This window comes from Lissotriton helveticus, chromosome 1_1 (assembly GCF_964261635.1).
Source record: "Lissotriton helveticus chromosome 1_1, aLisHel1.1, whole genome shotgun sequence".
NCBI lineage: Eukaryota > Metazoa > Chordata > Amphibia > Caudata > Salamandridae > Lissotriton > Lissotriton helveticus.
Window position 1 is genome coordinate 2,145,785,206 of NC_136057.1, and position 23,549 is coordinate 2,145,808,754.

At 43.2% G+C, this 23,549-nt stretch overlaps 1 protein-coding gene across 4 annotated transcripts in view; it reads left to right on the plus strand.

The window, feature by feature from the left end:
* LOC144776709 (retinol dehydrogenase 8-like) overlaps positions 1–23,549 on the plus strand; it is a 234,220-nt gene that overhangs the window by 16,427 nt on the left and 194,244 nt on the right. Inside the window, exon 2 of one of the 4 annotated variants that reach the window (XM_078659281.1) lies at positions 16,951–16,994. The exons of the other annotated variants lie outside the window; for them this stretch is intronic. Coding sequence (XP_078515407.1) covers positions 16,952–16,994 — 43 coding nt within the window. The 5' untranslated portion in view covers position 16,951. The remainder of the gene's footprint in view (positions 1–16,950; positions 16,995–23,549) is intronic. 4 annotated transcript variants of the gene reach the window in all.

The window sequence follows — 23,549 nt, forward strand, 5'->3', positions numbered from 1 at the left end:
CACTGTACCCTGGTCTCCAGTGTGGGGTCTGCTCGGGTTCTTCTTCCTTTCATTGATTGCACATATGACTCCTCTACATTCTTGGAGTTGAGGTCTCTTGGCTGCATCTCGACCCTTAGCTCTTTTCAGGAGATGTCTCTCCCTGCTGGTGTTGTCTGGTGGTGAATTGTCGTTCCTCTTCCGTTCTGGCCTTGATGCCCTTCTCTGTTCTGGGCTGAGGTTGCAGACTTCTTCATCTGCTGTGCAATTTTTCACATGCTTTCTGCCCCCAGGGAGGCTGTTGTATTTGTTTACAGGCTTGCTTGCAATAGCTGTGCTCTGTTCTTTCCTTCCATGACTTTTGGTGCCATAGTGCCTGACACTATTCGGGATGGTGCTGTTTCTCACCATTCATTTCTTCCCTTTCTGTTTAGCTATTTTTTTCGCACACTGTTCCAGTATTCTCACAGTTTTTATTTGTGATGGCTCTGCGTTGTGGCGCAGAAAAGTTCTCCGAAGAAAACTGACGTAGGTGCACCGAGGTGGGACTAATGTCTCCTCGCTAATGTCACAAATGCGGACGACGTCAGGGCGAAGTCACGTAGTGCCGTCCCCCCGGCACGCAAGGATGCTGTGGCAAAAATGTTTTCCGCATCCAGTCTCACACCTAGGGATAATTCTACATTAAGGAATCTGCAGCTAGAATAGTTTCTATAAGATACATCGTTCCCGAAAGTAAGTAACTCGTACCGTAGGAGGTTTAAGAAGCTTTTCTGATGAAGATCTCAGAGTACAAGCGGTGACGTTAGGCGTAAATCTGGAAGCATAATATTTAGGACCTGGCGCTCTGACGGCTCTAAAGGTAATTAGCAGGATGTTGAACAATACCCTTTTATGTATTGGCAGCCAATGAAGTGCTTTAAAAGCTGCTGAAGCCAAAGAGCGGCGTTGCAGTTTCAGAATAAGTCGAGTAGCTGCATGTTGCACCGTCTGCAGCTTCCGTAGCACTTGTTTGGAAGCACCGGCATATAGACTATTACAGTAGTCTAGGCTTGACGCAATGAATGCAAAGGCCACTGTCTTTCTTGCTGCACAGAGAATAAAGTCAAATAATGTTATCAATTTAAAAGACATCCCTGCTACTGAGAGTGCTTGTGGACGGAAGGAGAGAGACGTCAAATTTCAGCCAGGGTTATTATCACCTCAACGGTGTTGGGCGGGAAGGGTGTGGCTTGCCAACTGAAGATGGCAGACGCATGAGCGAAGAGCTCCACACTGGCCTGTCATTTACCCGACCATAACCAGTGTAAATTCCAGGCCCAACGATCTGGAGTGGTGGCGCTGACCCTGGAGGGACTTTTGCGTCTTCCATGTTTCAGGGAGCCAGAATAGCGGCTGGGCCAAGTTTGGTACTGGGGGAGCAAGAAAGTTTCAGGGCCTGTGTCCCGGAGGCCTGACATGATGGATGCCCCTCTTCGAGACGTCCCGGGGAGCCGGCCTGAGTAGCCTGCTCCATTAAGTGAGACAGCTGGCCGGACCTGATCTCCTGGGATTGTTGCTAGGACGCCCATGTGGGTGGGGGGATTGGGGGTACTGGACTTTGAACTTTATCAATTGGCAGTGGGTGGCTCAATGGTTGGAGGGAGTAAACATGGAGGGGACTTTCCTGATGGAACCAAACCAGCACCCCGACTTCTGATGGCAAAACTCCTATATCAGGCAACTAAAGCCCCTGTAATTCAACATGGCAAATCACAGTCTTGCAGTGCTGGAAACTTTGCATGACGAAACTACCGGATGCCCCAGGATACTCTCCGGAACTACCTCTGGTGGGGCTGTCAAATGGGGAGCCACAGTTGATCCTTGTGGCTGAGCAATTGATAACCTGGACGGAGGGCAGCAATTGAGATGGTGGGGGACTTCTACCAGGAAAAAAACCTTACTCCCTTTTGCAGAGCTGGTTGATAGGTGCGATCTCCCGCCGGGGCAGTTCCTCACATACAAGGTACTGGTGAGGGCGTTTGGGCGGTTGTGGGGCTGTGGGGCTCGGGCAGGGAGGAACCAGAAACCCATGCATTGCTACATTCACTGATCTCACCAGGGACAGTGGGCCATCAAATTAAATGGTTTTATGCATCACTACTTGAGGCTTCCTTGACTCCACTGTTGAGGCTGAGAGGAAAATGGGAGTCTCCTGGTTAGGGAGCTCATTGACAGAGACTGGAGTAGAGTGTTGGAGTCACCTAAGAAAATATCTTGCAATACTTGACTAAAATATATTTAATTTAACTTCATACATACATCATACATGACCCCTCACCATCTTCTCGCCTCCTTTTGTGGAGAACCTAGAGGCTGCCCGAGATGCAGCTGGTTAGATGCAGACTTCTTGCATATGACCTGGTGTTGTGAGACGCTGCACACATTTTGGCAAGCAGTGTTGTGCAAGATTAATTCTATCCTGGGTGTACACTCATTTTAACAGTGGAGGTCTGCTTACTTGGACTCTTTCCCCGACCACCTATACATAAGGTGGGAAATAGGTTTATAGATTTAGCCTTGGCGTTGACCAAAAGGCGAATAGCGGTGACGTGGAAATTAGCTACAGGGCCACAGATTAATACTTGGAGCCAAGAGCCGACCAAATTGGCTGGATCCGAGGGTAGAGTGCTGCATAGGGAGGAGATGAAGGGCAAACACCAGCATCCAATCGCAAACCTTTGGAAAGATACCCTATTTGTTGGGAACACCTGAGTCATTCTAATAGCATAGACGAGGACAGTGGAACTTCTACGGACTGAGGCATGGAGATCAGTGGGAACTGACTTAGGTCAACCTTGGTAGACCTGGAGGGTGATTGAGATTCCCTTTCCATTCTCACCTCCCCCAACCCCCACATGTGACAAGACTCTGAACCACATAGATACGCCTGGCCCAGGTACGGGCCAGGCCCACCTTGACCTAAACTATATGAGTGCTCTCCACCTACACAACACCTCTCGAACACACCTCTGTACCCCACTCCTGCACCAGTTAAGTTAAATGGTTTATATACCATTAGTTTTCTATGTTATTCCTTTCCTTACACGATTACTAAATGGCAGTACAACACTTCCCATTCGACAGTAACTACCCTGGAGAAGGGGAGACACGTCACTTCCCATTGAGGAATATCACATTGGAAGCACAAACTGATGCAACAATCGCATTCACTGAGCGAAGTGGGAATAATTCATTTGTCGTTGAATAAATATTTTGTATCCACCCCTTGACAGCGATTGGAGGCACTAACCTTACCAGGTAACACCTCTGAAATCATAACGTAACCATTATGCAGTATAATATAGGTTAACAAAATGCCAATAAAGATTTTTTTTTTAAACTGTGTTTGGTGGGGGAGGGGCAGCATCTGGCCACCATAATGCCGGGTTGAAAGGGTTTGGTTGCCCCACTAGTATGATCTCGGTCTTATCTGTATTACATTTGAGGTCATTAGCTTGCATCCACCGAATGGCTTTTGTCAAAGCTTGAAGTTGACCGTTGATTCTTTGTCTAGGGCTAAAATCAGCCGAATGTCATCAGCATATGAAATTGTTTCGAGTTGGTTAAAATGGTGCAGGGTTAAGAGAAGAGCCCTGCTGTACGCCTGAAGTGATGATTTGTTAAGTTGATATTTGTGGTCCTAGTGTTACAGCTTGCCTACGATCAGAAAGAAAAGATTTCAACCAGGCTGGGGCAAGATGAGCTATACCACAACTTTCAATACACTGTAATAGTATGTCATGTGAGATGGTATTGAATGCAGCTGATATATCCAGTAAAATCAGCACTGCATTCTTCCCAGACTCCAAGGTTAGTTTTAAGGTATCTGCAACTTCCAGCAGCTAGACCTACTGCCAACTGGGGAGGACCCTAACTGTTCCGCCTGGTGCAGGTAAGAGTGGGGATGGTGGACAACTGATGACTTGTCCCGTGGGGGTGGGGGGGGGGGGGAGTTGGCGGGCGACAGACTACTTGTTTTGTTCTCGGTGGGCCCGGCGAGCGATGGTGGTAGTCGACAGACATGACATGCTCACCTCCGCCACCCCCAAAAACAGTGCTGCCTGGAGCGGACTGCCCCCCCTCCCCACTATCCCCCCAGCTATGTCATTGTCCAGCAGCGCTGAATCCCAAGAATGTTTAGGACGGAAGTCCAACTGTCAATGGTGCAGAATATTAGCTTCTTCCAGAAAATGTGTAAGTTTGTTATGAACACATTTTTTGACAATTTTACCAAGGGCAGGAAGTAGAGCCTGGAGGTTAGAGAGGGTAAAGGGATCTGCTACCTGTTTCTTCTGTAGTGGTTTAACCGCAGAAAGTTTCCAATCTGCTGGGACTTCAGCTGTGGTTAGTGAGGAGATTATGATTTTATTGATCACAGGATTAACAATGTCTACAATGGCATGGAGAATGGCAGGGGGGCAGGCGTCGAAAGGAGAGCCTGATTTACATGATAAAATTGTTTGCCGGAACTGAGCTAGGCTGATGTTATGGTAGGCTTGGAGGGAGGGTCCTACATGAGAGGGATCTAACTCTAGATCTAACATCAATGCAGGAGTAGAACTAATCTCCGTTTGAATGTTCTGAATTTTTTCTTCAAAAAAAGAAAGAAATCTGATTACATAGGGTCTGAGGCGGGGGGATATCTTTATATAAGGATTTCGAAAGTAGGAAGGATTTGAGAATTGTAAAGAAGGATTTTTGATCATGTTGGGCTTCTCTTATCTGATTAGAAAAATAGGCCTTTTTGGCTGTCTTAATCTGCGAATGGTAGGGTTTTAGGGACAATCTGAAATGAATTTGATCTTTTTTTATAAGCTCTTCTCCATCTCCGCTCTGTATACAGCGGAGATGGTAGTCTGCCAATTCCTGAGTGTACCAAGGAGCCGAGGGCTGGGGGTTATGTATCTTCTTTATTTGAGCTATTAGTGCTAACTTGTCGCTAACATTGGTGATCCATGACTTAAAACAACACTAGCAGGTCTTCCGAAAATTTCCACAGCTCCCCTAAAAGCATGCCTCAATGCAGCGGCAAGACTTATCACAGGATCGAGGAAATTTGACCACATCTCCCCTCACCTGAAAGCTCTAAACTGGCTACCCTATGAAGCTAGAATACAACTAAAAATGGCATGCATCACCCATAAAGCGATTCATCACTACACACCCAGATATCTTGCCCAGAAAATAGAAATTTCAGGAGGAAACAGACCTGCCCGGAGTGCCAATTTGCTGCTGCTAGGACCACCTATCTTCAGGAAGAAAAAAACTTATGAGAGATCGTTCTCTGGTGCAGCCCCTAGAATATGGAACTCCCTCCTGCGAACATCAGAAAAATTTCGAACACTGCAGCATTCAAGAAGGAAACTAAGATCTTTCTCATGAGCAAATTCCTCCCATAGGTAGGCAATTTGCCATCGGTGACTTAACAGTGAGGGTCTATTAGATAACAAAATGGGAAATATATAGAAAATGACCCACGGCAAGAGGACACTGGCGGAAGGCAAGAGACAATCTAGGAGAGGAGAAAAAACAACAACAAAAAACTATCAGCTACTACGTCAGAACAATATTATTTGTGTCTTGTAACTTGGTAGCGGTCTTTTTTCGTTCCTTTTATATTATCTACCTACAGACTAGGCTCTCAATCTCAGTGCGTGTTATATACATTGCTGTTCTTATTATATACCACATGATGTTAAGCGCTCTGATACCCAAGGATCTAGTTTGTGCTATAGAAAACTGTTATAAATAAATAAATAAATAAAATAAATAAATAAATAAAACGCCGTACATCTTCGGTAGTATTTCCTGACAGAGGGGGTATGGAGTCTGATGCACTTTTAATCACATCGGGGTCAGCCATCAGCTTAGTCCATTTGCAGGTCATTAACGGGGTAGGTGCTAAGGAAGTTGGGGATTGGATAGCTCTAGGGGAATTACATCTAAATGGAATCAGTATATGGTCTGACCATGCCTGAGGAATAGAGGTTTTAACTGTAAGGGTTGAGTGATTAGAACAGACACCTTCGAGGGTATGTCCTGTGCGGTGTATGGGTAAGTACCACCAGCTGATTAACCTCAAAGGTCTCCAGAGTGTCTTGAAAATGTACTACTCCAGGTTCATTGCTACACTCAAGATCGAGGTTACAGTCTCCCAAGAGGGTAAAATTAGAATACCAGAGAATTAGAGGGCCTAAGGTGTCCCCTAAAGATTCTAGAAAGCCATAGCTAGGACCAGAGTGATGTTATATAAGCCCTCCTGCAATTGAGAAACAGACATTGAGCTTGAAATAGAAGCTGAGGCGTTCTGCCCCTTTCCAATGGACTATGTTGAGGTTTAAGCATTGGAAAGAGTCTCGATAGATAGTGGCAAGTCCACCTCCACTAGTCTTTGTTCTATCCTGTCTACAGATAGTATATCCTAGGAGTAGGGCCTGGGTAATATCAGGATTACACCTTTCCTTAAGCCATCATTCTGTAATAAAAAGCAAATCGAGTTTGGAGTCAGTGATCAAGTCATTTATATCTTGAGCATGTTTGCACAAGGAGTGAGCATTAATAATCCCCCTTCTCAGAGGTTTTGCTAATGGACGATTTATGTTGTGTTATTAATGTGGATGTTAGGGTCGATGGGTGGTTCTAAAGAGGAGCCAAGAATGTTTCTAGAATTTTGGCAAGCCAAAGGGCCCTTCATATTGTTTGGCGCTAGACAGGTATCACTATGTTGAGAAACAATATTGAGTGTTTTTAAAAAATCAGATGACATGGAAATACCTGTTTGTCTTCGAGCAGCGCGGCTGGCGCTGGTTGTGATACGGACGCGGATGGTCGCAGACGGGGTTGCCTTTGGCACGCCCACTGTGCGCCCACAGGAAAAGGCACATTAAATACTGGTGCTTGTCAACCACTAGAGTGCCAAAAGCTCAAATATGGCCACTCTAAGATGGACATCCTGACTCCCGGAAGAGGAGTACAGAAAATCCTTTCCTTTGGGTACTTAAGGGCTCCCCTGTGGGTGGGTCCTCAGATTTGTCATGGGACTAGACTCAATTCTGAAACTACATTGCTCTTCAATCGTCTGGATACTTGGACTTTGTTGGATTTCGACTGGAACCGAGATTGCACCAAAGAAGAGTCCTGCTACTCCTGGTCTTGCTGTTCTTCAAGTCCTCTGCATTGTCTGTCTCAGTACTTCATCTAGAATCTCCAAAAGACATGTGGGCATCAAGGACACCCTAAGAAATCTCCCTTGGAGTTAAGGAGTCACTCCTCTGCATCTGCAGGCACTGCAAAGAAGCTGACTGGTCTGCTGCTCCTGACGTTCCACGGTCATCCCGAAGTTCAGCAACACAGGTGGTGGTTCTGTGGCTCCCTAGAGGGCTTACCTGTCTTCCCTACAATTTAGAGGACAGTATCCCTCATCTGGGCTACAAGGACAGAACCCCTGGTCACCGCATAGACTTGACGTTGCCAAGGCTTGTTGGCTCTGCACTCCAGAGCTCTTTGGATAACAAGAAGCTCCAGCCTCCAGCATCTCACTTCCTGAAGAATAGAGTCCTCCCTGCACCTGTTGTATTGGGTGCCTCTGACTTTGCTAAGCTACTTGAGGCCCTCTTGGGATTCCTGTGCCTGCGGCCTGTGCGTCCTCCTGAGGGTTTTCTCCTACTTCAGTGGGCTCCCCTGCTTGCTCGGCACCTGCTTTGAATCTCTTGCCTATGGTGAGTCTTTGGACCTTGCTGGTCCCAACGTTTGCTCTTTTTCATTCTCCATGCCAGTTGCAGCTACCAAGGCATGTTGCTGCTCCCGTTGGACACCGACCAGCTAGGCACCAACATCCGATGTGGGACAGCTGGTGCACGGCTCCTGGTCTTCCTCACCATCACCGGTTGCTCACAGCTGCAGCGACATGGTCACTGTTGTCTCTTCCGAACCTTTCGACCTCGGTGGGCATTGTGCGTCCGTGCCTCCTCGTCACCTCTGAGTGGCATAGACTCTGTTCCCTATATTGCAGGTTCTTCACTTCAAGAATCCACCCTTGGATTCCACAGGACTCCTTCACTGCCTAATCCAGGGGCATCTTTTTCTAAGTCGCTCTTTGTCGTGTTTTGCAGGTTCCAATGTCAATTTACTCCTATGCACCCGTCTTCCCTGGTGCAGGTAACCTGGTTCCTGGGGCATCCATGGATGGGTTGGCTCTCCAACCTTCTGTCTTCCAAAGGGTTTCTTTAGGGTCTTCCAGGAAAGGTCCATCTTTAAAACTGCAACTGCAGCTTCTCCATTGATTTCCATTGGACACGGCTTTGTTTTCACTCTGCACACAGCCTCTGTGGGGTTCCTGGGTCCTTACCTTGAGTGGTTCCTTGTTTCCCGAGCTCCTCTGAGTCTTCTGGTCCAAGCCCCGTTCTCCTTTGCATTTCGCATTACCCTTTCTTAATATATGGTTTTCCTCCCCTTTAGACCAGTGTATATTTGTGCAAATTACCTGATTATTTCAAAGTATTCTTGTGTATTATGTTGATATCTCCGGGTATGAGATATACCAATGTGTTAGTGATTGTGTTGTGTAATAAATAGACTTCTTTTTTTATAAACACAGTGTGGTTCTTTTTCCTCAAATCTACACTATTGATTAAAGTTGGTAAAACAAGCTGCTTTCACTTCTTCAAGAAAAGCCTGAAGGCTGCTCTCCACAGCTACCACTTTGAGAGCTTTCTATTGTTATCAAAGACTACTAAAATCACCATAAGGGTTGTCTGGATTAGTGCAAGGTGCATGACTTGAATAAGTGTGCACCATACACTAAGCCAGGCTCCTACACTCAGGTTTTCTCGACGACTTGGGCGGAAATACCTAAGTAAAGGAATCCATCTCCTCTAATCATTCTACTTACTGAGGTGTTGCCAATGGCACAAATGACTCCTTACGGATGTCACAAGCTTCGAATCCAGTGCCTCTTTTTACCTCTCCAATGCCATTGCCAACGCTGCAACATATGTTGAAGAGAGAGGCTAAACAGCTCATAGAAAGGGACAGTATATCTTTGGAGAAAAAGATCCCGAAGAAGTGAAAGAGGGTGAAATTGTGCCGTTTTTAGGCCCAGACTTTGAAGGGTTGAGAGAGGCAAGTGGTTTGGATATGTCTCCAGAATGGGAGTCATTGTCTCCAAGGGTATTCCACCTCCAGGAGTCACTTCTCACTATTCGATAATAAGGAAAGCAGTGGAAATGTTGGATATACCTCTTCCTACTACAGAACTGAAACCAAATATACTGATTGAGCTTCTCCATTCTTCTTTATTATCATCTGAGCCTTTGCTACCCTTCAGTGAGGCTTTCACTGAATCGAATTTGGACATTTGCCAGAAGCCAATGACAGCATCTGCTGTTTCAAGGCCAATAGCCATAAGGTATAACATAAATTAGAACATTGGAATGTTGGGAGCTCCATTGAAAACAATTGAGTGCTCTGGGCTTAATGGCTGGTGTAATGTTTCTTTGTTCACAGCTCTGGCTGTGAACAAAGGCTTCAAGGAGCCTGCGGGGATTCCAATCCCCTCACGCTTCCAAAAGGCTTTGTTTTTTTTGTTAGAACATTCTGTCTTCTAGTGGCAGAATGTTCTAATAGCCTTATAGCCCTTCGTAGATGGGCTATACCGCTATTAAAGTCCCTCTCCCTTGTTAAAGGCCCTCGCCTTCGGCTTGGGGCCTTTAACACTGGAGAGGGCCTTTAATAGCCGGTATAGCCCTCTACGGCGGGCTATAAGGCTATATTCACAGATAGCAGTGTTCCCTTACAGGGAAACGTCCGCACTTTCACTAAACATAGAGTAGTCTAACAATGATTTAGCATGAAAAATAAACGTATTCTAATGTATTCCTGTATACGGGTGCTAGATTGCCCCCAAACACCTACTACCTAACGGTGTTATCAGCACAACTAAATGTGCCACTAATTTGAACACAGAAACTGAGGCCTTTACAGCACACCGTTAATCCTTGTTTAGAAATGGTAAGGTTTGTCAGACATTTGGGTTTATATAACCCTAAACCACAAAAGGAGAAGACACAACAATATCAATCAGAAACAGAAGTCCAGAAAGTTCACTCTTCATATTGTTCAGCAGTCTTTATTCATGTTATAAAAGTATTAAAATTCCAAGCACAAGATTAGCCAAGCCATAATCTGGCTGGCTCCAGGGGAGACTCTTTTTGTCTTCTCATCCTTCACCTGAGTTTAGTTGTTTCGGCTACATGTTCATCGAAATTGACTGCCGGTTCTTTTCCTTCTTCACCTGCAGATAGGGAATCCAAAAAGATGAAAAAGTCTGCATAAAAAGTCATTTCATCAGGCAGCATGGCACTGCAGCCCACAAATGCTATTTGCCTTTTGGGTCCCTACATTCATGCTTTTTTGGATTCTGCTAAGTCTTCTTTTCCGATATTGCCTGAGGATATTCAGAGAAATGTTTCTGAACTTCTGAGTGATGGCCAATCTGGAGATCTCCAGTGTATACAGTCTAGGATGGATACTGCTGACTCGGTGGCTAGAGCAATGGCCACTTCGGTTTCTACCAGAGGGCATGCATGCTTTGGGGGTACATTGAGAAAATGAAAGGAAAGGTGGTTCACAAAAGGACTCTGTCAAGATGGATTATCCTTCTTTGTATTAAGATCTGCTGCACCATAGCACACAAAATACCTCCAGAAGGTATTTGTGCTTACTCTTCTTGATTTAAATCTTATACTTCTACTTTAGTTAGAGCAGTCCCTATAGCAGATATTTGTAAAGCAGCGACATGGGCCTCCCTTCACACTTTTGAAAACTACTACTGTTTAGATTCTGAAGTAAGGTGAGACAGTCATTTCGCTCGTTCTGTGTTGAAGGATTTTTAGGTATAAACAGACATGCACCCACCTCCGAGTGTGGTATTGCTTGTGTACTCTAGTCAAAAGGTAAGAAATCGCAAGAGATGTATCCATCAGAAGAACAAGTTAATTACTTTCAGTAACACTTTTTCTGGTGGATACAGTATCTACCTGCAGATTCTTAGCTGACCCTCCCACCTCCCCGTTGCTAGTTTACATATACCACAATTAAGCCTGTTTATGTGTATTTAATATGTATATAAGTTTTCATATGTACATCTTTGATTTAGAGTTTAGAATATGTAATTGCAGTTATGATGTTGGTCCCATCCGCTCGCCTCACAGGCATGTGAAAAATGGGTAGAACTTGACATCAGCACGCTGACGCTACTCATGGCTCCAGTGACGTCACACGGTGCCGCATGCGGAGCTGCATGTGGAGCCATACGGATACTGTCAACGTGGTAAATCTTTTGAGAAAGTTTCCGTGTAATGCTGGTGCATGATATTCAAAAGGTGAGGAATCCTCAGGTAGATACTATATAAATCAGAAAAAGTGTTACCGAATGAAAGCAACTTGTTCTTATGTTAAAGTCAGAAAGTTTACTCCTTCAACAGAGGAAGTCCGGGGTTAGGTTGTGCCTGTAAGTCTTCACTGGGGATCAGTACCAGTCTTCTAGAATTTTGAAGGAAAAAATCTGACTTTTAGTCTAGGCTAGCTGCTGCCTTGTCATTACAGAGCAAGAACGCAGGCCAATGTATATCTGAGTAATCCATTTCTGGTCTTGGTTCCATGTCTGTAGTAGGGTCTGGATGCTTAATACGCTGACATACAGTCCGAAGAACACACCTCTGCATTTTTCCCAAGTCTTGAGACAGGAAACTGCTGGGGATTCCTGCAGAAGCCATGGACCTCGGCCTGATGAATGCTTTTGACCACCATCAGGCACATGAACAAGCAGAAACATGTCAACTAGATATGAAGGATTCCTAACAAAACTCTCCTGGTTTTAATACTGTGACGTGGAGGGATCAGAATATTTATATATTTTCTACCCCTATGCAATTTTTTTACTTGCTCCTTGTGTGTTACCTGGGAACTTAGAACCATTATTCAAAATAAGCTGTAGTTGGCAACAGGACTAGTCCATGGGGCCGTGGTACTGAAGATACAGAACCAAATTCGTTCCTACTTTAGAATCACACATACACCATTCTGTTCCTATCTACGCTATAGACACAAAACACTGCTGCAGTGAGGAGCAGACCACGTGATGAAGCATGCCACATGACGTGGGTGAGTGACGTCTCTTTACGGCAGGATGGTAGGATTAATTTCAGTCACCTTGGGCACAATGAAGCCTCCTCTTTTGTGATAGCGTGGAATAGAGGCTCCATTATCTTTTGATGTGTATAGTCATAAGTTCAATCATGGTTATCATTTGCAAGCCCCACATTGGCACCAAATAGAATTGGGAATTCCCTTAAGGTACTGTGTGTGATTCCCCTTGCACTCTTAAGTTCTTACCTGGAGATCCAGACGAAGAAACTGGTCAATTATTGTGTTGTATTGTATGTTAATTGCATTTGTATAGCGCTTACTACCCCATACGAGGCATCAAAGCGCTTTTTTGGCAAGTAGCACGCTGCTCAAAGACCCATAGAGGATTAGTGTTGAATTAGTATAGTAAAACATGCAAGTAAATTTTAAGCGTTAGTCAGTTATTTAGATTCGGAAGGATAGCAGAAGGATAGAAGAGGAAAGAAGGTTTGTATTTATATAGCGCTTCTAGCCCCTAATGGGGTGTTGAAGCGCTTTTTTTGGCGAGTAGCACGCTACTCCGGAAACCCATAAAGGATTAGTGGTAAATTAGTATGGTGAAATATGAAAGTAATTTGAGTGGTGGATATTAGTCAGTTATTTGAAGTGAGAAGGATAGCGGAGGGATAGAGGGGAACAAAAAGTTTGCATTCGAATAGCACCTATTACCCCATATGGGGTGTTGAAGCTCTTTTCAGGCGAGTAGGAGGCTACTCCGCAACCCATAAAAGATTAGTGTTGAAAATCAGTATAGTGAAATATGAAGTCAATTGAGTGGTGGATATGTTAGTCAGTTATTTGGATTGAGAAGGGTTGGGGATGGGGAAAAAAGGTTTGCATTTATATAGCGCTTATAACCCTGATGAGGCGTTGAAACACTTTGTTTGCGAGTAGCACGCTACTCAGGAACCCATAAAGGATTAGTGGTGAATTAGTATAGTGAAATATGGAATTAGAGAAGTGAACATGCTAGGCTGTTATTTTGATTGAAAAGGATAGTGGAGGGATAGAAGAGTGAAGGATTTGTTTTTGGTTGTTTTGGTCATAGCAGTAAGAGGAGGCTTTTGGGTGAGTAAAAAGGAGTTTTGGAGGGGAAGAGTCAGAGGGAAGAGTTTAGAAAGGTTTGTTTTTGGGGATCGGTATAGTAAAAGAGGTGTCAGATGATGCAACATGCTGCATCTTTGCACTCCTCACACTCACTCACAAAGACTTGGTAATGAACCTTTTTCATTTTTCCTTCTCAGGCTCTGGAATGGTCTCCGTTATGCTTGTGTGATCAGCAAGTTTACAACGTTTTTGTAAAACTGCGAAAATTCAGCTTTGTCCTCATTGGATCTGTCTGTTTCGCTCTTACCTCTTTGGAGCCGGAGACAGGGCGCTGGTTCAATTAAGAAACCAGTCACTGGTTCGTTCGTTCATTCAGGACTGGACTCGAATGAAAAGAAGCATGCTTTGGCAAAGTGAGTGCGTAAAGACACATCATATTCACGCATTCTTTGAAATAGGATCACATGCGCACGTGCGTATACAGATGGAGCAAGACTCCCAGACATCCATGAACACACACACACACACACCCCTCATAGACACCGCCATACACCTAAGCAGACAGAGTGTGGCACTCCTGCATAGAAACTAACAGATATGCAGCCACTGATGCACAATGAGTAACATGCTTAACGGGTACTCATACACACAGAGGGTCAAACACAGAGAACGGCAGGACTTTAAGCGGGTGCCGAGACGGGTCTCTTCGGGCTCTTCATTGTTGCCCTCACCTTCAGGGTGAAAACAAATCTTAACTCCGTAGCAGTCAGTACCAGTGATCGAAGCCTTGATGCAACCTCAAAGAGACTCGTTTTAGTTCTTTCACAGTCTCATCACTTCAGAACTGAAGCATGTTCAATATTGTATGCAGCAAGGCCAAGCCATAGTTGTTGCCTATTTATTTTATACAACCATTGACAAAGCCAATAGTTCTGGCTTGTTGCATGTGTAATGATACTTGTTGGATTATGTATCTGGATGAATGGAGAGAAGCAGCAAAATACCAGACGGGAGGCACACTGTGCTAAACACCGATTTTTTGTTTACGTGTTTTAAGCCAAGCCCCTGTGAGAGAGTCCTACCCCCCCCCCCCCCCCCCCCCCCCGTTTCTCATCCCACTTAAAGCCCTGGATAACAGCAAACCGCCCCACACGGAACACTTAAAGTCGGACAGAAGGAACCCATGCACACTTCTAGACGACAAGGTGAAGGTTACAGATGGAGAGACAGACAGACAGATGGGCGGGCAGATGGTCAACCGCTCCGTGCACGCATAATCCTTTGTCTTTCTACAGGGAAAACAAAATATGGAGTGCAGAAAAGAGCGCACTGATAAAACTAGTTTAATCCTCGGACTTTCCCTTAGTGATGAGTAATGACTAATTTAATTCTCCATGCCCATTCAGTGGTCGACGTACGTTTAACAAGCATAGGCAGAGCCAACAGCTTTGGCTTTTAGCCACAAGTCTTTTGGCTTTGTCAATGCTTATTATGTCGTTTTTTTTATGTTTGGGTAAAACGTTATTGTTGGAGACGCTGCTTGGGCTAACATTTGCTAAAGGCAAACACATTTTGGTCTCAAAAGGCACACATTGCATGAAATCACATTCAAGGAACAGAAACCAGAAGAATGCAAAGACCAGTTCAATCCTTGGCTGCTTCTTGGGGAACTGCCTGGGATACGGAAGCCCATCCATGCCCATTTCCCTTCTGGAATGTTTAAATGTAGGGAACCTTGCAGTGCATTATGCACGCACTTTCCATCCTTGGCCTCTTTGGCATAGTCATGCATGTGAAACAATGCAATTCCCTATATGCATCTCTCTGCGACCAACATTTTTTAAGTTGTCGGGTTTCTCCGTGTACATCAAACAGTATGTATCCCATCCTGGTCCTTACAACTACCAATCCCTTTTTTGTCTCTTATTAATTTTCGCAAGAGTAAAAAAGATCACATCATGGCAAGAATAAGTCAGCTAGTACACAGTTTTACCATATCATCTTGCAGAAGAACTAGTCCGCAATCCGCCCCCTCCTCACCCCCTCTGGTGCTACTCATATGTATCCCCGGTTCCACATTGTACGTCTGGGCAATCATTATTTTCAGGGGAATTCATTGTATTCCTTATTTTGGCAATAGTTCTGCGATTTGTTCGTCTAGCGAAATAGCTCGGGCCTAGTCCCCCGGGCGTCTCTTTTACTCTCGGTATCTACCAATCACTTTTGTGAAAGGTGTTATTCCACTGGGTCAACTGAAACAAACATAGAATAAAACTCTGATTCCAGGGGTATGTTAAATTAAAAACTGAAGACTAGAAACCCTGAGTGTGTCGTGTATGAATACAACTAGCTAGCGGTCCTCGTTGCACAATGCAACGTGCCTGCATTTGCTGTGCCAAGTATTATATTATATACTGTACGTACATTTGTGTGTTTCGTATGTGGTAAATTCGACTTAATGTGATTTGCTTACTGCTTTCAAAGGAATTCATGTGCTTTTGCCACTTTGCAACAAAGTTGGTGAAACATTAAAATTCAACGGGCTGGGCTATCAAACCGTTTAATTAGCCTTTGTTTATATTCACAGCAGCAAATCGGTCACACGAGCCACATTTTAGCGTAGAAATGACACTGTACACTACCAACAAATGCTGCATTTTGATTGGCTCATCAGTCAATAGCTACCAGTGCCCAGGACATGAATTACTTGTGCCTGATGCAGTGACACCCGAAGTGAGGCCCTGGGGGCGTATGCGGCCCTACTGACCTCCAACGACTGCACTGGACTGCTGTTTACTTGATCCAGCAGTAATATTCAGAAAGATGTTAAATAAATATCAAGCTTTTATTTACACTAACTGAAGTAAAATATTAGAATGAAATAAGGTGTCCTGCACCACTTAAATTTAGGAAAGCATTTTGTCTAAGACATTTTGCAACAAATGTAAAAATATGATAGTCTCTTCAAAATTAAAAAACGTGTATTTCATTAATATGCAGATGCATTTCACTTTAGTACATCTAATTATATCAGTGCTTACAGAAGTATTTTTAAAACTGATACTTTTAAACAATGAATGCAGAAACATTCATACCTCCACTCACTCTGACAACAATGCCAATAGTGAACTAAGAGGCAAGTTATTTGTCACATAGAACCTTCTGTGTGGTCTGAATTGTTATTATACAAATAGAACATTAGAGTTTATTAAATCAAACACAAGAGAAGGTTTTGTACAGTAAATATCCTGAACTCATGTATTTGAAGGTGCTCTTAGGAGGAAAATATATTGAGGAAAATGGAGGCAAATTAAAATTAGAAAATTCTCTAGGATCGCACAATTTGGCCAAGTAGGAAAGCCAGGACTGACCGCAGGTTTTCTGGTTTCGCATTGTGCAATTCTATTTTATTCCAATTTGATAATCATGTTGCTTCCTTTTTACATTTGAATCTCCGAAGCGATAGAGTCCATCTTAACTCCTTTCCTCACAAAGCCCCACTCCCACCATGCTGTATCAATCTGGTCTTCGGGCACACCAAATACCACACTTTGCGGCCCCTGGAAAAATGATTGCGAGTACACATGACCCAAGGCAAGCCTCATTGCCATATCAGCCTACATATTGCCACACCTTTCACCTGTGATAGCTGCGTTTGAAGATCAGAGTTCTAAAAAATAACTTTAATCTTCACAGAATGTCCCTGCCCAGGAATACGTGCTGCTGGACAAGACTTTGCGGTACAGAAGGCTCAATATGTACATGAAAATGTTTCTCTGCTGCTACAATTTTCTGAAATCAATGAGTCCCCAAAACATTACTGTCCTCGAGCTGGAATTATATATTTAAACTGTTCCCAGCCAGAGAAAATTGTGTAGTCTATGATAGTTTTCAATGTTTTAAAATAGTACCCTCATTGTTTTGCCTGATTTACAATGTTAATTATTTTAAAAGTACTTAATTAGCTTTGAATGTATCAGTTTATAAGATTCGCAGAAATATTTTATTCTTTCCTTTTATTTAACTCGCAATCAAAAATATTTTGAACCCAGTTTAAATACTGAAAAGAGGAAGTGGAAAAAAGTTTTTTTTTAAAAGATTAACTGTTCTAAAAGCAATTCCTTTGTAGGGTCTCACTTCCATTGGAGCAAAAATCTTTTAATGTTAAATATGAAATCTGTCTGCATATAGCTTCTGTAATAAAAAAAAAATCTACTGTCATACATTTAAATGGAAGATTAAAAAGCCTATAATGTTTACAGGTACTAAGCGACAGAGAAGTTGGTGATCCTGAGCAGAGAGATGTGGAACGGAGATGCTTTATATGGGCGGGGATGTCTCTAACTATTTTTTGACCCTTTAATATTGTACTATGCCTCAAATTACAAATCCTATACCTAATTTCACATCTTTTTAACCCTCTGGTTTCATATCTTCATTAACACCTCAATGTTCTGTGATATTCTTAACAATTCTCTTAATAATGGCTATCTCCCACCTGCCTGGAAAGATGCACAGATTATACCCCTACGAAAGAATCTTAAAGTTCCAATCACTGATCTTAGCAATTGCCGTCCCATATCCCTCTCCCCATCCAGACCAAATTAATCGAAAAACATATAAACAGACACCTTTCAGAGTATCTGGAAAACTCACAACAGCTAGATGTTTCACAATCAGGATTCAGAGTCAAACATAGTACCGAATCCGCCCTCATTGAAGTCACAGATAACATTTGGATGGCCCTGGACAAAGATCAAGCAGCACTTTTGGTGCTGCTTGATCTTTCCGCGGCGTTCGATACAGTCTCCCATCAGATCTTATTGGAGAGACTGGACGGTATAGGTGTCAGAGGTCTGGCCTTACTATGGCTCACTAGCTTCTTGACAGACAGGACACAGACTGTCACGATGGGCACATTTAAGTCAACTACGACTAAGGTTAACAAGGGGGTACCCTTTTTAATGTTTATGTTTCCCCCCTAGCCAGACTGATGAGAGAACTCGGTTTTACCCCGATCTCGTATGCAGATGATACTCAGCTCCTCCTGACCTTTGACAAAAACAATCCGCACATCCAACAGATATTCTCAGAAGGCATGAAAGCGATCGCCGTTTGGATGCAGTCCAACTTCCTGCAATTAAATGCAAGTAAGTCGGATATAATGTTGTTCGGAGGAGCTGACATCTGCTGGACTCCCTCCTGGTGGCCAGAGGAACTGGGCACTGCTCATACTCCCAAGGAGGTGGTCAAAAAATCTGGGAGTCAGAATAGATCGTAAACTGACCTAGGAGACACACGCCAATACCACGCCGGGGTCCTGCTATTACTTTCTAGGCATCCTGCGTAGGATATTCCCCCTCTTGCCTATTTCTACTAAGAAAACATTGATGCAGGCCTCGGTACTTAGTAGGATTGACTACTGTAATGCCCTTTTGTTTTCAGCTAATACGGCAGCTATAAAGAAATTACAGGTTGTCCAGAATACCGCCGCCCACCTCACGGTCGACGCTCCGGCCAGAACACCCTCTGCCCCTATCCTAAATCAACTACATTGGCTCCCTATTATCAAAAGAATTAAGTTCAAAATAGGGTGCATTATTCACAAAGCTCTTAGAGGGCAAGGGCCTATGTACCTGACGCGCAAATTGACCCCCTATTGTCCCACGCGCTTACTTAGATCTAGTTCTGTTCTGCTGATCACAACTCCCAGGATCAAAAAAGCGCGCAGTGGAGCTAAGGCCTTCTCTTTTCAGGCCCGAGGTTTTGGAATAACCTGCCGATACATTTAAGGGCCTGCCCAAATCTGACCCATTTTAGAAAAATGCTAAAAACGTATCTCTTTTAATCATATTCTGGTCCTGTTACTATGTTTAGTCCAAGCGCCGAGATACCCTCATGGGTGATTCAGCGCTATATAAACCAATAAACATAAACATAAACATAAACATAAACAATGTTCCTTTACTTCAGCTTACTTCATTGGAAAGAACTCAACAGTTCCTATTTCAACAAAACGGCATTCAGGAATGCATCATGATTGTATTGACTCCAGAATTTTAGTGTTCTAGTTCTTCATTAGAAATCTGCGGTGAAGCTACTGTAGATCACAGGAGAGTCAACTGACAGACTGTATAGCTCATGTTTCAAGTATGTTTTACTCAGCATGTCATACTTTTTCCTCACATGACTGATAAAGACATCTATGGATTTAGAGAAAATGTGTTGTGATTAAAGCTTCTGGAGCACCTTCCATAACTTCTATAAGACAATCATGAGAGAAAAACAGTTTTTGTCTTTTTTAATAATGGTTTAGCAAAAACTCAGCAGAGGATCACCTTTTTTCACTGGTAAAATCACCTTACAGCTCTCATGATTCCTAACATAACACCACGAACAAATGACTATTATTTTTGGTAACCCACTGACTTAAGCACCTCACAGACACAATGGGCCACTCTGGGTTTCATGTTAGCCAAAAGGAACATAGCCCAGTTGTGGGGTGCAGAGCAACCTCCCACCTTGGAAGTGTGGGAAAACAATTTAGATTGGTGTATGTTGAGGGAGAAAACGACATATCAAAAAAGTCAAAAAGTCAAAGAAGTTTATTGTTTCCAATTATTAAAAATTATTACAATATTACATTTACATTACAAAATCACTTGTTAAAAATGTGCTTGTTTTGTACATTATAGCTTCAGCTGGTACAGAAACGTATTTAATTATTTGTTTATTCATTTTCTGTTATGTTCTTCTTACTTAGCTGATAAACTGAAATCTGTCCATTTTCCTGCAATTTAATGGGTTGTTATGACCATGCCAAGCTTTATCTATCAAGTGTTGGATATGCTGTTTTCAATGTCTCTTATCTCCCCGAGCTCCGCTTGTCGTATGAGGGATTGTACTTTTCTCATATATTTAACCCGCCTACAAGCCAACACGGAAGAAGATCCCTCCAATCATCTAATTACAGCTTGCCTGCATGTACGAATGCTCAATTTGTTAAAAATATTTTTTTAAAGTCGTCTCCTTAAGTCCGTGAGAGCTGGGCAAACACATAGCAGGTGGGGTAGTGTTTCATTTTGGTAGCCGCATAGGCGACAATGAGGGTCCATGTAACTACCTTTCTAGGATGGTAGCAAGTCCTTCGAATGCTGTAAGCCCAGCCGATGTTCTATATATCTCTGTTTTAGTTTCTCGTTAAAGTGACTTTTTAAATAAGGCTGCGGCTTTATCCCAGAGTATGAATTTATCACTGTCCACCCGTGTCGTTGTTTCGAGATTATCGATTTATCTTCCAGAAAGGATTCCCAATTGACAGCATTATTTGTTGTTTTGTCAAAGCTGGTTCTATCTGGGATAGAGTCCCATGTCGATTGGATTCCTAAGCCCCTCAAGGATTGAGTCAAGAAATCTCCCCAACTACCTAATGTGACCTGTTTCTGCTGGTTTTCAATTTCTTTCCAACACAGGCTATCCAGTGAGCCTTCCTCTGACAGACATATTTTATGGCAAAGTTTCGCGAGGGTACCCATACTGCGAAACTTCTGATTCAGTAGGCGAAATTCTAGACGAACCTGTGCTGGTGAGGCTGATTTTGGTAGGTTTAAAGCCACTTTATATACCTTCGTTTGCAGATTATTTAACAACCCTGTCTCTTTACCACACCAGATGACCAATGCGTATGACAAGGTGGGTAAGGTCTGTGCTTTCATCACATTTAGCAGATGTGAACAATTTGGGCAACTCAATTTTTTCTGCAATAACCGGTGTGCGTAGATCATGGAGTAGATTTTTGCCTTTAGGTCTATTTTATGTTCTTTATTGGTTGGGCCTCGCCCCAGTTTTAGACCTTAGTATTTATAGGATGCTTCCTCCTTTATTTGGGTACTGTTTGCGTACCATTTAAATGATGATTTTTTTGGGTCTACTAAGCGGACCACTTTGGTCTTTTCTTTGTTTAATTTCAAGCCTTTGTGCTCCAAATAAGTTACAAGGTTGTTAATCATTCTTTGCAGCCCTATTGGGGTTTGGCTCAACACAACTATGTCGTCAGCATATTGTAGGAAGGGAATTGGGGTTTTTGCCAAATTCGGTGGATGTCCTTCTCCCACCTGCATATGATTGATGATATCCGCCATGTAAAGATTGAATAAACTTGGGGCCAGGACGCAGCCTTGTTTTAGGCCCTGTTGTGTGCTAATTTCGGCAGTAGTGCTGCTGCCGTCTCCCAGTTTAACTCTTGCCCAGGTGTCACTGTACAGGCTTATCATTGCCTCCAATAGGTTCTTCGGTAGCCCCCATGATCTTAATTTTTCCCATAGTCGGTTTCGATTCACCCTGTCGAAGGCGGCTCGTAGATCTATAAAACAAGCGAACAATCTGGTCTTCTTTGTTTCCGCTTTTTCCTTTAGGAGGGCTAAGGTTGTCAAATTTGTTAATGTGCCCGTCCTTGGCCTAAAACCCGTTTGGAACATGGGTATTATATTTGTGTCTTCCATCCAATCTTGGAGGCGCAGTAACAAGCATGATCCGTATAGTTTTGCCTCCACATCGATCAGCGATATCATCCTATAATTCCCTGGGTCGTTGTGATCACCCTGCTTGAAGATAGGGTGTATTATGTTCCCATTCCAGGACTTGGGCATTTTGTTCTGGGTATAAATCAAATTAAAGAGTGGTGTTAAGTATTCTGCCCAGAACTCAGGGGAATGTTTGAAGAGAGCATTCGGGAGCCCATTAGGGCCTGCTGCACCCTCTGTTTTTAGGCGTTTTATTATACCTTTTAGCTGTTTAGTTGTTACGAGGGTGTCTGAGACTGGTATTTGTTCTTCAGATGTTTTTGAAGTTGTGGTAATCTCCTTACCAATGTTATCTATGGGCTGAATCTCCATGGCCTGTGATGGCACCCTGATTTCTTTCAGCGGGACTTTTTGTGTTCTTAAAAGAGTTTTGGCGTGCTCCAAATTTTTGGCGCATATTCTGCATTCTTTTTTGCAATGCCGCTTTTGTCCATTCTCCCTGCCTGTAAACATGTTTTTAACGTGCTGAATCAATTTGCTTTCTCCAATTCCTGCCTCTTGTCTTAGTTGGTTGCCCTTTGTCAATTTGTTAATGATGCCCCAAAATGACCGACCATTATTGTTTTTACCAGCTATTAGTCATTTTGTCCAGATTTCTTCTTGGTATGATTTTTTTACTTTACTCAGCACTATCTTGTATTTTTTTCACATGGCCTTTAATTTTGCCTTATCCGGTTTCTTTCCGTTTTTCTTCATTATTACCTGCTTCCGGACTTCACGTGAGATTTTCCTTTTTTCCTCCCGGAGTGTGAGATTGAACCAAGGCTTCATCCTGGTATCGATTCTTCCATTGTTCGATTTTGTGGTATGCAGGTCTCTGGTTAAAGTGTTACATAAATATTCCCATGTTTTTATTGGGTTTAAATGTAATTTCCAACAATTGTTTTTTCAATTTATCCATTATTGGTTTATGTCTTTTCCTCCCCATTTCAATTTCCGTAGGTTGAATTTTTCAGTATATTGAATGACCGTATTGATTTTTTGGTTTTTATTGGCCAAAATTTTGATGTTAGTAATTAATGGGAGGTGGTCACTTTCTGTGCGCTGCCCGACCGAAAATGTGCTTATCTTCGACACCAGGTTATTGCTCATTATTGTGAAGTCTATTGTTGATTTCCGATTGACGCTTAAGAAAGTTATTGATGCAGGTCTATCCCCGTTTACCTTCCCATTCAAGATAGATAGGCCGAGCTCCCCGAGCTCTTGAGTTATATAATTGTCCTTTACCAGGTTGCTATTAAAATCTCCTGAGATAATCAGGGAATACGATTCGTGTGAGGTTTGTAATGCTTGGATCAAAGTCATTAAGGTTGTAAGTCTTTCCTTCTTCTGTTTCTTTTCTGGGTGTACATAGACATTGAGCACTAATAGGTTATGATTGTGCAAGTTTAGGTTGGTCCTCTCTGTGATTTTTATTGCTTGCAGCCAATTTGCCCCAGTATCTATTTCTTCCACTTGCCATCCATACAGCTGTGTGATGTATGTTGTTAGGCCTCCTCTAGGGTGCCCACATTTTGAGAATTTTTCGGCTTGGACATGAAACTCTATGTAACCGGGGATGGATACTTGACTCAAATTCCAAGTTTCTTGGAGTAATATTAGGTCATGTTGTTCCAAGAATTTCGTGGCCCCATACTGTTGAAGCCGTGGACGTTCCAAGAGCAAATGCTGATCGTATGTGGTTTCAATGCAATGCAGTCCTCCCCGGCTTTT